The 17,182-nt window shown below is 38.2% G+C and overlaps 1 protein-coding gene across 8 annotated transcripts in view; it reads left to right on the forward strand.

Moving 5' to 3' along the window:
* Positions 1–17,182, forward strand: part of msi2a (musashi RNA-binding protein 2a) — a 219,068-nt gene that overhangs the window by 108,809 nt on the left and 93,077 nt on the right. For all 8 annotated transcript variants that reach the window (XM_055207921.2, XM_055207927.2, XM_055207920.2 and 5 more), the window contains exon 7: positions 15,344–15,392. In XM_055207921.2, coding sequence (XP_055063896.1) covers positions 15,344–15,392 — 49 coding nt within the window. The remainder of the gene's footprint in view (positions 1–15,343; positions 15,393–17,182) is intronic.

The raw sequence follows: 17,182 nt of genomic DNA on the forward strand, positions 1-17,182 counted from the left end.
GCAGATATCAGGTAAGTTAGCTCGTTACTTACTGCGTTGAAACGGAGATCATTCAGCAGCATAAATGAATATCGCGTCACATGCTCATTTGAGCTATAATAAACGAAAATACCCGCGCGTCATCCCAACAAGATATATCGTTCAGCTCCTCAAAATGCAGGTTTTAAATGCATATAAACAATCACGATGAGAAATGTCTGAAAACTATATTAAAGCAGAGATCAGGGAGCTCGTTAAATATCCACTCAGAAGCTGAGATCATTCACCAGCATTAGAACGGCGCGTCACGCGCTCCTTTATAATCGTATCATAAACAAAAATGCACGTGTTGGTTCTTGGAGAGATAAATAATATATAATATGCAAACTTCAGACGCTGCTCACGTGTCTTTCCGGGACCATCAGATGCCGGGTAATCATGGCAGTGTGAATGAACACAAAATCTAAGGATCCCAGAAAAATCCTGGATGCCTTTCCCGTGTATTTTACGGAATGTTTTGTGTGAAAAGGGCTTAAGGGAGTTGTTTACTTCTTGGTAGGTTATCCAAACAGTAATCAAGATGCCAACATGTTTGCAGTCGGATTCCTTTGAGCTTTATTAGTATAAACTTACACTGAGCGCACAACCGTAAATACACACATTTACACCTTAAGTACACACGCACACCAAATTTAATTTCCTCTCTGTCTATCTTTCATTAAATCTTCCTAAAGCCAAAATGCTCCTCCAGAGGTTTTGTGCTTTACCATCTCGGGTCGGCAGGTCACCGTTCTGCTCTAGTTTTTCCCTCCTCAGTTCCTCAGCATTTGCTTAACGTTTCACATAAATCTGTAAAAAACTTCAGAGAGCGGACGTTCGCTTTGAAAGCAGCCCATCTGAAAGCAGGTTACCGAAAGTGGGCCAGATGTAAGCGACACACGTTTTTCAGCTCGTGCACCGTTCTCTTTATGAACAAAAGACAAGAGCCAGCTGAGCGGTTCTGCTTTGGTCTTTGTTAATTCACCTTTAAACGTCTGGAAAACTTCAACACACCTGCTGCGTTAGAAGATAGTGTTTCATTTGATGACGGGAAGATCACATGGAATCCCCATGGATGTTTCCTCGTGTGAATCGGTTTGTGAACATATTTTAAATATCAATGTATATTTGTGTGTTTTTAAAAAACACTTATTATAATGCAACCAGAGACTGAGGGGATGTTGTTATCCTACAGTCAAAGGTTTTAGATCAAAGGGTTTTTGATTGACAGTGTACATGCACAACATTAGCATGATACATTTCCAGCACACCTGACATCAGCATGCAACAACACACTGATTTAAAATGGTGTGTGTACTCACAAAATCAAAGACTGAAGGAAATCTGATCAGATACAGCATTTGTTTTAGTATAGACATAAAGTTACACCGCCACAGGGGGGCAAGGGGGGGTATGCCCCCCCCACAGTTTTCTTAACAGACATAAATTGCAGAGCTAAATTCAGTCATATACTTTATACTGTATCTAATGACTGCAACTACCTAATCTCGGGTAGCTGGCTTCAGCACGCAAATGAAAAACGGCTCAGTGGAATTCAGCGACCTTCCTTAATTGATGTTTTAACCTGCGAGATTTTAAACATTCATTCCTTAAGTGCAACTTACGCAAGCTAGTCGCTGTCATATTCCCATCATGTGTCACATTTAAAGGCAATTTTGCCTTAAGTCTAACTGACCCCAGTAAATATCAGGTGTAAACAGTAATATATCTTGACTGACCGCTTGTGATCGAATGACCTGAAATGGATTTTTATACCAGGTGGTAACAGGCAGGCCAGTTGGCCAGAGCTTTCTTCTGGGTTTGATGACTGCCACGATTTTCAAAGACTCACTGAGCTTCTGAATTATACATTATTTACTGGCATCTAAAGCCACAAGCTTCCAGGCATCAGTGAACAATATGATCTGCATATTGTCACCATCATTTTCTCAGTGGCTGTCTTGCCAGTAAATGCTGATGTTCGTTATTTGTTTTTGTTTCTGTTTTGTAAAGCCCTGGATGAAAGACATCGAATCCAATTCAGGGGCTGCCAGCTACGGGTGGGCCCGAAGCAACACACACACAGGCTTCAGTCTAACGTGGCGTGTAAATTGAAGAGAAAATGACACAGGTTAAAGCGGTTGTATTGTGGCAGGAGAATTGTAATGTTGTCATGGTAATTGGAGGTGTGAGAAGATGATAAACCTTCTCATGGTAAAGTCATGTGACTCAGACAGGGTGCGAATTACTCTTTATCAGGACGAGCCCAGAAGTGTCACATGAACACACACTCATATCCAAACCTGTGGAGGGGAATGAATCACATACCGCATTTACTTTAACACCTGTACATGGTGTTACCTCACATGCTGCTTGTATGTGAATTGGAGATCTGGTGGGTCTAAATTATTTGAGACTGTCCTTCATAAAATGACCTTATAGGTTGTTTGTGCAAGCAGCTTATCACAACCGATAGTTACGTTTTAAAGATAAGCGTGCAAACAGCTTATTACCACCTATAGTTATGTGTCAAGAATGTTATATAATAAATAAAATTGGTAACATTATTTGCTTTAAATGCACTAATGTTTAATATAGATTAGGGGTGGGTGATAAATCGCCTGCGATTCTCATGCGTATCTATGCGAATCGAATCTCATCAGTAAAGCCAGTTTCAGGATTAGTAGTAAATCGCCATCATCAGATGGAGAGGCATTTACTACACAGAGCCGTATTTCACAGAGAAGCTATACAAAATCAGGTTCATAATCGTGGACAAATTACCTCTGTCAATTTATGCAATTTTGCCAAGCTTCTCTGTGAAATACGGCTCTGTGTAGTAAATGCCGCTCCATCTGAAAGCAGTTGATGGGAATTTAATACTAATCATGAAACCGGCTTTACTGATGAGATATGCATGAGAATCTCAGGCAATTTATTGCCCACCCCTAATATAGATAAAACTAATAAATCATAGACTAGAATGAAACCAGAATTTAAAAAAAAATGCGTAGTAGTGATCGTGAGGTCGAGCCACGGTATCTAAGTCCCGCCCATTTTTCCATTTGACTCTTTCACAAACACACAAATCAATACGTCACACCACTTTTTAATAGCTTACATAAACATACATCAACATGATAATAAATAACTGAAGTAATGGAAAATATAGTTGAGAATAATTTATTTGAAGTGTAATTTGATTTTTAAGTTTGGCTCACGTACCATTCATTTACATGGAGTGGGCGCGGTTTATAACCTATACTTCAGCCAGCCACCAGGGTGCGATCAGAATGTTTTGGCTCCACTTTACAGGACGTGTGTGGCATGCCTGGTTTAAATTTGAAAATTATACCCCATTATATCATCATTGCAAAATTGTTCCCCATTATATAATTTCATGGTTACTGTAAAAGTTTCACTTAAAGGTGCGAATTTAGTAAATTGATCTTTGTGTAGTAATTGCAGGAATGGACAAACGACCTAAACGGTCGTATGGGTTTAACCCGTTAATTGGCGCTGTCCCGTGAGCGGGACATCTATGTTTACTTCAGTATTTTCTATGTGAATGTTAATCTATCACAACAAACTATATATTGTTGGAAAGGTCTAAGAATGTAGTTTTCATATTTCAAAACCTTTTAGCAGTAATAATAATGCAGTAACTGTAATTTATTCATTTGTGACACAAGTAGGCAGCAAACCTCAAAGCAAACCAGCACAAACCTCAGTTTTTTTTACAATTTGATGTATTAAAAATAATACTATATTGCATTTTTATTTATTACAAATAAATTTAAACTGCTTAAAAAAAAGAATATTTTCACCTCCATACACTTCCCTAAAAAACGTTGAAGTGTCTTCTTTAAAACAAAAAAATTACCAAAATTAAAACCAAAATTAGGCTTCTAGACAAAAAAATGCCAGAGTTATATTAATTTAAAGGTGTATATCACCTTTTCACCAACCCCTCACTCAAAAAGAGCTGCCCAGTTAAAGGGTTAAAGAATAAATTGCATAGATTTTTGAATAGATTTTTACTCACATCTTGACATTGAGAGGTTCTCTGCCACACTGAAGTAGTATGACAGTTGTGATTTTACTTTGCTATTAAGATTAGCAAACATGATTTTTATTACAATTGCTAAAAACGTGATTAACATTAATATTGGATAACATTTAGAGCTGCCTAACGATTATTCGCGACTAATCGTTTGCAGAATAAAAGTTTTTGTTTACATATTTAATGTTTGTGTAACGTATAATGTGTATATAAACGCACACACATGCATGTATTTATAGAAAACATATTTGCATGTGTATATACATTTTTAATATTTACATGTAATTTATATTATATATAAAAATAAATATTTATGATATTAATTTTTTTTCTTAAAATAATGCATGCATGTGTGTGTATTTATATATACATTATATATGTTGATGTACTGTGTATAATAATTATGTAAACAAAACTTTTATTCTGCAAACAAATAGTCACGACTAATCATTAGGCAGCCCTAATAACATTGGTATCCTTTATTGCTGCTTTAGCCTCAAATCAGGTTTTAAACACTTTTAACTTGCAATAATTTACAAGGTTATCAGTATGGGTGTGCAAACCCGTGAACTTTTGCACTGCTAACACAATGCTTTACCGAGGCACAGAAACACTTTGTCTGGTTCAGATTATACATGTTGCTTTTATCTAAAATGTGCCATTTCCATTCCTAAAGCTCCCATATTTTATTTCATTACAATTTTACCAACCTAAAACTCCTGATTTAACCCACATGCATATCTGAAACTTCAATATAACTGCCTCCGGGGCTCAGGAAAACCCCCACAGATGACAGACGTGGAGATTTCGCTCTATCATCCTGCTCTCAGCAGAGTACCCAACATCCCTGTCATATTTTTCCAGCGTGTATTACAGCGTCTCCTCCGTGTTAAAACCCCCCCTGACTAAAAATAGCTGTCATGGTAATCCAAGATGAAATAAGTACAGCAACACAGCGCACTATTTAAATAAGGACGCAGGCTGTGTCTGCCGTGACAAAAGAGGGTTGTGTCATTCAAAGCAGCTGGCGCGCTTTCCCCACACGTGAAACACAACAGAAAGGATTTGACTGACATTTATTATTTTCTGCCATGATGGGAAATGTCATATTACCGAAACGGCATTTAAAAGAGATTAGAGCGTAATCTGAAAGAAAACACTGGAGATGAATGTAATTAACAGGTATAATTGAATTCAGTTCTTTTCTTTTTAAGCTCTTTATGCATTTCCATTTTAGAGCAGATTATCTGACACAGGAGAGATTCGGTTTATTTCTGCTTTGTCTGGAACCTCATTGTGCGTCTCTGATAAAAACAGCGATCCTCTTAAAGGTCTTGAAGGATCTAAGAACGTCTGATAGACAGTGATGCTCTTCAAAATCCTGTTGTTTTCCAGCATTGCACCCCATTAGTGTGACCGTTGTTCCAACAGGTGGGAAATGTTTTGGTTCTTTGAATTCAACCAAAAAGCTCATTTGTGATGTTTTGATCTTCCATTGGTCACACGTCGTCTTGTCAAAGGAATTGGCAGGTCACCACACTTTACAGAATGCAATGTTTTCTTTTACATGAGTATGAATGGAAATCAGTGGAGCGCAAAAGTCTATGAGCGTCAGCAGCTCGCTTGGTTTTGGAACGGAGCCAGACGGAGAGAAAGGATTGATGTGAATTTCTGTTGTATGGCCCTCACCTCCAATCACAGTCGGGAGAGAAAAAAGTAAAGATGCCATTACTTTTCTCATTATATAGAAAATGACACAAATGACCCTGTCTTTCTGCCTATGACTTTCTCACCTGTCTCTCCATCTCTTTTCTTTCTTTATATCTCTCTCCCCATCTATCTCTTCTTTCTGTCTTTCTCCTCTATATCTTTGTTTCTTCCTCCGACACCCTCCCTTTTTCATTGTCTGTCTCTATCTTTCTTCCCATATGTCTCTTCATCTCCCTTTGTCTCTATCTTTCTCTCTCTCAATAACTTTATCTGTCTCTCTTTCCATTGTCTCTCATCTTTTTCTTTTTGTCTATCTCTGTCTGTCTCTTTGTTGAGCCTTAATCATTCTCTATTTATCTTTTTATTTCTTTTCATATCTCTTTATTTCTCTGCCTCTCTTTTTATCTCTCTCTCTCCGTTATTGATCGGTCAGCCCTGATGGAAATGTGCTTTTACTGGCTTCTGGTGGAGATTGTTGAGGCCCTTGGATGCTGTCAGATGCTTTCGCAGTGGAATGAAGAAAAATGAGATGAATAGATAGCAGGGGCCGGGGGGTTGGCGGGGGTCTGACATCAGCTGCTTTACCGCTCGCTGGCATTCGTCATGGTGCCAAATGAATACTGACATATTTATATTTATTTAAATTAAAGTTGTTGTGGCACTGTTAGTGTCAGGATAAACTTATTTACATACCAATTAGCAGGTTTATTAACCGCTTTTCCTGTTGATTAATATAATTAGCGTGCTGATAAGCCAATGGGAGACAGAGATGGATGTTTATAAAAAAAGAAGGGCAGTTATTGAGGCAGAACGGTACCCATATTAAACCATTTTCTTATGGCTAAAGGAATTTCTCACCTTTCCAATTACTTTTTGTGCCACAAAGGACAATATTTTCACCTTTAAGAGAAGGAGTGTGCGTATGTGTGTGTGTGTGCACCGTCAGGATGTGCCTGAAACATTAAAGGCCTTTTAATAAAATGACCTATAATTGTCTGTCCTCCCCGGCTGCCTCGTCTTTAAAACGCTCTGATGGATGGCGGTGTCGGTCTCTGCCTGCCAATCTGTCCCCTATATGGACCCTTTCACCCCCCACTGCCGTATCACCTCGCGCCCCAGTCAACCCCCTCTTCATCAGCCTCCCGGCGCCTTGGTAACAATGGACATGCCAAGGTTTCCTATAGAATATGCATCAGCTCATCTTTGCCCTGGTTGGTTAAGAAACAGGGCTCATGAATATTTACATGAGAGTTACAGTAGCACAGATGTTTCTTTAAACTGTGAAAGGAAAGGTAGATTTTAAGTTCTGTTTTTGCTTTCTTGAATTGTATTTGACTAATTGATTGTTTTTGAGAGACACTCCACTTTAAAAAAAAATGCTCATTTTCCAGCTACCCTAGAATAAAACATTAGATTTTTACCTTTTAGGAATCCATTCAGCTGATCTCCGGGTCTGGCGCTTACACTTTTAGCATAGCTTAGCATAATCTATTGAATTTGATTAGACCATTAGCACCGCGCTAAAAATAGCCAAAGAGTTTCAATAATTTTCCTATTTAAAACTTGAATCTTATGTAGTTACATCATGTACTAAGACCGACGGAAAATGAAAAGTTGTGATTTTCTAGGCTGATATGGCTGGGAACTATACTCTCATTCAGGTGTAATAATCAAGGACTTATGCTGTAACATGGCTGCAGGAGGCGCAATGATATTACGCACTGCTCGAAAATAGCCCCCTTAGTAACTTTCAATGGCAGGGGACTATTTTTGGGCAGTGCGTAATATCACTACGCTGTTACAGCAGCAAAGTCCAAACTCTTTGGTTATTTTTTAGCGTGATGCTAATGGTCTAATTAGATTCAATGAATTATGCTAAGCTATGCTAAAAGTGGTAGCGCCAGACCTGAAGATCACCTGAATGGATTCCAAAACGATAAAAATCAAATGTTTAACTAGTGGAGCTGGAAAATGAGTATATTAAAAAAAAGTGGAGTGTCCCTTTAAGCTGAATTATCTGTTACAGACGCTATAATATATGAATGAGACAGCATACAAAAAGGAATGGGGCTGTGCAATTAATTGTTTTTGATTTTCAATTTAAATTTTTGATTCAAACAATTACAAAAACAAGATAATCGAAATAAAACAATTATTGTGCGATTAAAATATAAATTGGGTGCTGCTGGACCAATGTGCTTGTAAGGCATTTTCAAGGCACCACTGCCTCTGATACAAGAAATATTTACAAGAAATATTAGATAAGGCCATTAACGGCAAGTGATTTGCGCGGGTGATATAGTTAACGTTATAGTTATTGTTATAATGTAAATGGCCCTTTACTAATTTTTTTATAACCGTTACTAGGACAACCAGAATTAGAAACGACCACATTGAAAGAGATGGGTGACACACAGCAACAAAGTCGCTGGTGATGTGCAGTGTGCTTGCAGCTTCAGAGCTGTGAAGCTTAGGAATGCCGGCGACCTGATCCCGGATCAGATGAGAGATCATTCATTCATGCGCTACATTCTCAGTCTGAGCCAATAAGACTAGGAATTCCTCAGCGTTTGCCTCTTGTGCTTGGCTGGATTATATCTTCTGTACTCATTTCAAATACAAATCGTAAATATGTTTCTTTTACAGAAAGGTGAATTATTAATATTTGAGCTGCAGTTCCTGGAAAGCTGCATGTATTTTTGAGAAAGACAGAAGTGAGGGTTTTTGGTCTTCATGCGCACGGATGTGTGTGTAAGAGAAAGAGATTTTTTTTTTTTGCCTATTGCTTAAGGTTAAGAAGTGTTTGTGATGCTATGCTTTGGTTTCAAGTGCAGTTTGTGCACGACTCCTGAATTTTTTTATATCTCAATTTGAATAATACAATGTGCCCATGATACCCAAAGACTGCTTTTGTAAATGGTTCAATCTTGTTTTTGGATCTAAACTGTGAGATGGGTGACCATTAGAAAAGCGTTATTTGATGCAGTTTATGTATAATGATACTAAAGGGGTAATAAACAGCAGATTTAATCCCCTTAAATTGAGTTTTAGAACAAAATAAAGCAATGGCTGCATAGGGACTGACTTAAACGAAGTTGAGAAAACTTTATTTTAGTGTAAATGATGAGTGACTTTCGGGAGCGACTACCCATGAGAGTGAAACAGTTGAGCTCACATAATCCGTCTTTCGTTAGTTATTGCGGTGGACTGTTAAGGGGCGGTCACACTACACTTTTTGTTTCTGTTGACTTGAATTCATACTTGGGCGAAAATATTTCACTGCGTACCAAAGTTCAAGTCTGGTGAACTCTAACCTGCGAATTTGTTTCGCATTGAGATATTTGACCAGTAGAGTTGGGAATCGAATTTCAATTGCAATTCTGGAATCAGATCAGATCCTTTTTATAAAATTACAATTTCGAATCCACTTAACGATTTCAGACTTCACATAATTTTCACTTAATCTGCCAAAACCTGAGTCACCTGACCTATAGCCATCTGCGAACAGTGCGCAGGACCTTCTGCTCGAATACTTTTAGTCTGTTCACACGATGGACCATGGTGGAAGGTGCTATAAAGTGTGGCGGCATTTTTAAAAATCAGAAAAAACAAAGCATGTAACATACTTTCCGGAGTATAAGCCGCATTATTCAAAAATGCGTCATTAAGACGAAATAAAATATATAAGTCACAGTGGACTATACATTGCGTTTATTTAGAAAATTATTTCACAAAATCCAAGCTGGAAAACAGACATTTAATCTGGAAAGGCAAAGTGAAGGCAAAGTGAGCAGTGGAGAAACGATAAGTTACGACGATGACCTTTCTCTTTACTGAAACGCAAAAATGGACGAAGCAAAAAACGTATACTGACGAACAGTGTTGGGGGTAAAGCATTACAAGTAACGTGCATTATGTAATAATATTACTTTTCTAAAGTAACGAGTAAAGTAACGCATTACTTTTTAAATATACACATTATCATTTTAGTTACTTTTTAAAAAAAGTAATGCAAGTTACTTTTTTAGTTTAATTAATTCGATAAAAAATGTACTGAATTAAACTAAATATAGTCACATTATGCACTCTATGTGTACACCCTTGTGTGGGAACAGTTTGAGTCAAAAACTGAGATGGCAGACCAGAGCTCAACATTTCTGTAATGAAATATGCAATTTCTGAATGTTGAACTTTTTTCAGTTGTAAAAACACCTGCGAGGCCTGAATGAGATTAAGCCACAGCCAAGAAAAAGTAACACAAAAGTAACTAAAAAGTAACTTAAGCATAACTTTTCATGAAAAGTAACTAAATAACGCAATTAGTAACTTTTTTGGGGAGTAACCTAATATTGTAATGCATTTCTTTCCCCAACACTGCTGACAAAGAAGTCCATATTCGCAATAACGTCTGAAAAATATTTACATGCTTAAAGTCTAGTGTGACTCTAGTTTATTTATAACTTTTACTAGGACAATTAGCATTGTCTTGTAACTACCTCATTGAAAGAGATGGGGCAAGACACAGAGACAAGGTCGTCGGCAGTGTGTAAACCACTTAAAGTGCTAGAAAATTTAGTTAGCTCAGTATTACTGTGAAGCAGAGCTCAATAGAAAGTAGGGCTACACAATAGTGAAAAAAATGCAATAATTTGCTAAATTATGAGATATGCAATATGCAGCAATGCTTTAGGTTTGTAAAATCGGTTTTGATTCAATATATATATATAACCAACATACTTTCTGGGAAAAGAAAGCATAACTATCACTGTCTCAGAAGTCTCTCTGCTGTCTGCATCAACCTAAAACTTTGTCCATTATTTTTTAAAGTATTAAAATCATTCAGTTATTGCAAAACATTTCTATATGCGTATTTCATGCAGCCCTAATAGAAAGCCCTTGTAGGGATAAAAATCTCATCATGTGTATGAGTGCGTGTCTAATTCTGAGCTCAAACATTGATCTGCTTTTACTGTATCTTAAATACAGAAACTTCACACACACATTTAATCTGGTTGAACTTCTTGTATGGATCAGGCAGCGATGTTTCTGTACGTGTTTGAATATAAATACTGTACCGGTGTGGTTGATCTCTGAGCTGTCAGGATGTGTTTCAGCGGACTCTTTCTCTGTTTTATTGATGCTGCAGTTTCTCTTGTAAATTATTCACCGTTTCTGTCTGTATGGTCTGCCTGTATTTTGCTCACACGGATATGGTTTTTGTTCAACAAGAGATGTTTAAAATCATATCGACATACCTGACAGACACACGTTCAGTTTTGTGAGTTAAAGGAATAGTCTACACAAATATAACCAATTCTGTCACTGTTTACTCACACTTATGGTGTTTCAAATATTTTGCAGGACACAAAGGAAAGACTGTTGAGTGATTTACAGCCTTGGTCAGCATTCACATTCATTCTGTACAATGAAAGTGAATATTGGCTTTGAAATATTCTGTCTAACATCTTTCTTTGTGTTTCAAAGAAAAAAGAAAATCGTGGGAACAACATAAGTCTTGTTTAGAATTTTCTGTTTTTTTCATAGACAATTTTCAGTACTAACAGTACTGCAGGTATATGTGATGCATCCAACATTGATCCTCTGTTAGCAGATGACTTATCTTGATTTTCATAAATGGCCAGTGGATTTTCAGTTGTTATAAAAACCATGTCTGCCTTTCCAGTCTTTGCTTTTCTGGAGAACTGAAAGATGTGTGTGTGTGCGCGTGCATGTGTGTGTGAAGAGGTCCTTAACCTCCTATCAGATAGAGGCAGAGAGCCATAGCAGAGTCTGAGTGCACTGAAAGACACTTTTGAAAAGAGCTGCAACACTACACTGATTTCACCAGACAGCTGTGTGTTACTGGGGTGTGACGTATTTCAGATATTTTTTGCAACTTTAGTATTGTCCTGTGTGTTTCTGAGTGCACTCTTGTAAATAAGGGTGCTTCATGAAAAAACATTTTTGGCTAAATGGTTCCATAAAGAACCTTTTACATCTCCTTTCGGTTTCACAAAAGGTTCTTCATAGTGAAAATATTTTTTTTTAGATCAAACTTGTTATTCTGCGACTTACTTAAATGGGTATAATCTATACCATGACACACCCATTTTTTATGTAAATATGAGGAAAACACTTTTTTTTAATAAATTAAATGCAAGTTTAATAGGCTTTATGCCCAGCTGCACTACTTCCTGAATTTCAGCCAGCTCCTTGTTTCCTGTCTGCCATTATTGGACAAACTGATTAATCCAGGTGTGTCTGATTATTGATGTGTGACTACTGAGGTCAGGCACACCTGGATTAATCAGTTTGTCCAATAATGGCAGACAGGAAACAAGGAGCTGGCTGAAGTTCAGGAAGTAGTGCAGCTAGGCATAAAGCCTATTGCAGTATCAAAATATCTTATGGTATATCATATCAAATAAGCTAAGGGACTTTGTGCGACCCACCTTATCCCACTGTGCGACCCACAAGTTGGTTCCGACCCCCAGTTTAAACACCTCTGCTTTAGATGATAAAAAGGTATAAAATAAATGGTTCTTCACACCAGACAAGCAAGCGCAAGTTATTTACATGTTAAAGAGTAACTAAACCCTAAACTAACTTTTTTTAGTTAATGATCTGTAAGAATGATGCTTTATTAGTGCTGTTCATTGATTTTAGTATGTTTTTTGACATTTGGATATAAAGTGTTTCAATACTACAATATATGGTGAAAACGTCTGAGTGCTGCCCTCTTCAGGTTGAATGGTGGCTACTGCAGTTGAATTTTCCTATTGGATGTTGGGTCCAAAAAATGACTCGTGACGTAAGCAGGTTCAAGCTCACCACGCCCTTGTTACGATCTCACCACACACTTGGTACGAGCTTAGTTCGTCCCCTCCGTTGGGATCTGCCCACTTTTCTTGCATTTTTCAAATATTGCCAGTGGGTGGAGTCAGGCTCTGATCAGGGGTTTAGTTACGATTTAAGTCAATGCAAAGACGCGAATAGGCATCCTGTGGCGTGGTAAGCGCGAATGGTGTGAATGGCGCGCTCTGCATGAATTGAGCGTTGCCGCTGGAAACGCGCAAGTTGAAAACTTTGAACTTTGGCGGATATTTGCGCCGCGTTTACCAATCAGGAGCTTGCTCTAGTAGTAACGTGATTACAGGAATAGGGTTGCCGCGGTGACAGAATTTTCTCACCGGTTAATCGGCGCGTCCCAAACCCGGTGATCGCGGTTTCACCGGGTGGGAGGGGCTTATAAATGCGCATGCAGACGTGCACATTTTACTTTCACTTTTGAATTACGCAACTGTTTAAATGCAGTGCTTGCTTACGCTGCGTTAAATCGCGTATGAATTTGCGTGCAATGCGAGTTCAACAGCTGGTTTAATTAAGTGCTTAAGTCAATGTGCCCAGGTAATTCGCACAAAACCCGCCAGTCCCAAGCAGAGCAACCGGCTACTTCTCCATAAAGCACTGCTTGAATGATGGGTTTATTATTTTTCTTGATGAAAAACACAAGAACAAAACGATCTCTGTTATATTAAACATCATATATGTATATTATAACAAAAACGAGTAACCACGCGGCTTCTGCCTTCGTCTGGTCAGTCAGCTTGCCTTGCACACTCTGACAGGAATAAATGAAATCTGACACCTGCGGCTCTGTGACGTGACGCGCGTTCAGCTCCGCTAAATTCAGTCTGCAGACACATTCAGTTATAAGTGTTTGCTCTCTCTCTAACGAAACTAAATGATTTAATTAATTACACGAAAATATCAAAACGACGGTGTCGCGGTGGGCAAGTGATCTAACCGGTGAGAGGCTGAAGCACCGGTTATCACCGTTTCACCGACCATCGCGGCAAGCCTATACAGGAAGTGAGCGGAGTCGCCGAAGCCCCTCCCATGATGCGAGTTTCCGCGTGAATGTCTCAAAAGACTAGAATTTCAAGTGTGGCTTTCATGCGCGAATGAAGCGAGTAATCTCAAAATGTTTGAGCGTCCAACTTCACGTGAGAAGCGCGGTTTTGCCGCCTCTACCGCGTCTGGTGTAAACGCACTAAGAATATTTGACTGAAAGGTTCGATGTTCATAAGACTGACATGACACCTTCATAGTCATGACATGTATGGCATGTGCCATGAACATGAAGGAGATTTTATGCACATTTATGACAACTGTCATTAAGTTTGTACCACTGTAGTTGAGGTCAAGAAAAATATTCATGATGCTGTTGTGAAACTATTTGACAGATTGTTGGCACTTAATGACATTTAAATGACAGTTTAATGTAATAAAAAAAGCTAGGTAGTTTGATAATTATTCTGCTATGTCATGTTCATGGCAGTTTTATGACAAGTTATGATGTATTGGTTAATGTCAAGTTGTCATAACAAAGACATCCCAAACAATGTCGTCTTTGCATTAAAAATAACATAATTGAACAAATGACACTTAAGGACAGTTGTATAATATCTCCTCCTTGTTCATGACACGTGTCATGTCATGATTATGAAGGTGTCATGTCAGTCTTATGCACACTTGTTCAAGTAAAGTGTTACCAAAGGTTCTTTGAGGAACCAAAATTGGTTCTCGTTTGGGTTCTTCTGTGGCATGGCTGTGCTTTAAGCACCTTTAATTTTAAAAGTGTTTGCACGCAAATACATGGTTATGTTTAGAAGTCTTTAAAGAGACACAGCTGTCCAGTAAAATTGCTATACACAGTCTGACCTGGTTTGGTTCAGTTTAGTTGGTTAAGAAGGAGAATGCAGCTTTGGCAAGTTTTTGGTGTTTAACTTTAGGTGGATAGGCACAGCATATTGTCCCTTAAATCGTAAGCGACCTTGCTCCTTGTTTTGATCTGTGGTACTTATATTAGTGACAGGTTCAAGTCTAGGATTCATACTTTTGAAAACAATTTCAAAACACACCTGTCTTTGTGTATGGATGTGGGTGTGTACCTGCCGTCCTCATGCCGGGGTCTCCCGCTGTGCTGGACAGTTCGTCTGTTACACTCAGACAGATCCTCATGTTACCTAGCGACCGTATCCAGGAGGCACGCAGGATACGGACACATGGGGCGCTTTGTCTCCCTCTGAGACGCTATCTCACTTCTATAGAGGGCAGGCGTATTTAGACATGTATGTGTTTGTGTGTCATTGTTACAGATGCCACTGTGAGTCATGAAGAGGTTAATGTCTCTGAATTAGTTTGTGTGTTTGCTTTAGAAAACTTTGAGCACATTGTACAAATATTTTTCTTTAATTAAGTTTACAGCGATGCCGTAGAAGGACCATTTTGGTTTTTCAAAATAATCAAAGGTCAATGGTTTTTCTTAGAAGAACCAACTTTATATCATCTAAAGAACCTTTTGTCAAACAGACAGTTCTTTATGGAACCATTCAGGCTGAAAATGGTTCTTCTATGACATTGTGAATTAGAGTCTATCTTGTCATGCATTTGTACTGTTGTAACCGTAGGACAGTCGATGTGTTTCTGTGTCTGTATGTATAAAGTCAAACAGTCCTCATGAAAGTGTTTTGTGTTTTTATTTTTCAGGTAGAAGATGCCATGCTAATGTTTGATAAAACTACAAACAGACATAGAGGTAAGACAATCAGATTTATGTATTAGATACTGTAGTTGATGTTTGAATGTCCTGTAATGTTGTGGATGTCCCCGTGTCTGATAAAAGCCCTCTGAAGTCTTTCTCTTAATGTCTTTCTTGTATGTCTATCTTTCTCTTATCTGAGAAAAGCGAGATCCATGGGAGTAAAAAGTTTTTCCAAAAATATCATACAGATCTGCATACGGCTCAGTGCATAGAAACACTTTAATGTACTGAAATGCACTGTGTCTCTACATTGACAGCATTTTGGTACAGTACTGTTTCTGTCCTCCCATAAAAAAATCAAAGCCAGGCATTTTTATTTAGTTTTATGGGCGATTAAACTGGTAGGTATGATTAATCGGTATAAATTTGTCAAATGGTAGAGATTTTGGACTATCGTCTTTATCGAGGTTCTGTGCCCACGTCACGTTGCCGTGCGCATGGTCATGAAAACTTAATGTTTGTATGCATATTTAAGCACTGCAGTTTTAAATAAAGTGATTCTACGCCATTAAAACACGAACACGGTCTATTTGTGGCCAAATTGTGATGGCTACACGACTGGGTCAGAGCATCTCCAAAACTGGAGCTCTTGTGGGGTGGTCCAAGGAAGGAAAATGGGTGAACCGGCGACAGGGTCATGGGCGGTCAAGGCTCATTGATGCACGTGGGAAGCAAAGGCAGGATCCAACAGACGAGCTACTGCAGCTGAAATTGCTGAAAAAGTAAATGCTGGTACTGATAGAAAGGCCTAGTGAAGTCCATGCCTCGATGGTTCAGGGCTGTTTTGGTGGCAAAAGGGGGACCTACACAAGCACTTTAGGCAGGTGGTCATAATGTTTTGGCTTATTTCATCACTGACTGTTTATCTTCAGTGAGCTGCTTGTATAAGTTTTTTGTGAAAATTATAACAATTCTAGGGATGCACCGAATAGTCGGCCACCGAAAATTTTAGTCCGAAAATGCCCCGAAAGACTTTTATCACCGAAACAATACGATCGAAATGTTGTGATGATGCAAACAGAAACCGCAACCTGCAAATGCTTGTCTAAAGCAACATGTCTGTGGTGTGGACGTATTTCCGTATCCCTGTGTCTTAATTGGTTTTTCTAGCTCCCGAGGTTGTGAATCAGTATATTGTGTATGCAGGTTTGGGCACTGGTAAGGACTCTAGCTCACTTGACATTGACACAACATTCACTTATTATCCTGTGACGTGGCTGCTTAAGTGCGTTGTAATCACATAGAATTTAGGAATAGAGCAATGAAAAACAACGTAATATTTTTATGTGGTGCGCCGTTTTCAATTCGCCCTCCGTCTGTGTGTGCGCACAGGTTTAAATGCACTCGGTAGTGCATACACGGAGAGACACGTTTCAAAAAGCAAGCGAACATAAAATCTTTCTGTTATTTACAGGACACATACAAACAAAATAATCTCCACAGTATTCTTTTTCTAATAAAAACATTTGTTTATGTCTTAAGTGTATGTTACAGTCAGAAACCAGTCTGTGCTTATTTGGTCTTAAAGAGACAGTAACCTCAATTAACCTACTTAAGTCATTAATGTTAATCAAACAACCCAAGACAAAGAGAAAATCACTTCTGTAGCTCTAAAAAATTATAATTATATTTAATTTATACAATAAATACAGTGTTATTATTTATTTTATTCGATTACTGTACCTAATGCTAATTTCAAACCTTACTTAATGTGCAACTTTGTTCTTTTTTTAATAAATGTTTGTAATTTCTTTAGATTTTTCCCACACCTTTTTTGTTGATCC

This window comes from Misgurnus anguillicaudatus, chromosome 12 (assembly GCF_027580225.2).
Source record: "Misgurnus anguillicaudatus chromosome 12, ASM2758022v2, whole genome shotgun sequence".
Taxonomy (NCBI): Eukaryota; Metazoa; Chordata; class Actinopteri; order Cypriniformes; family Cobitidae; genus Misgurnus; species Misgurnus anguillicaudatus.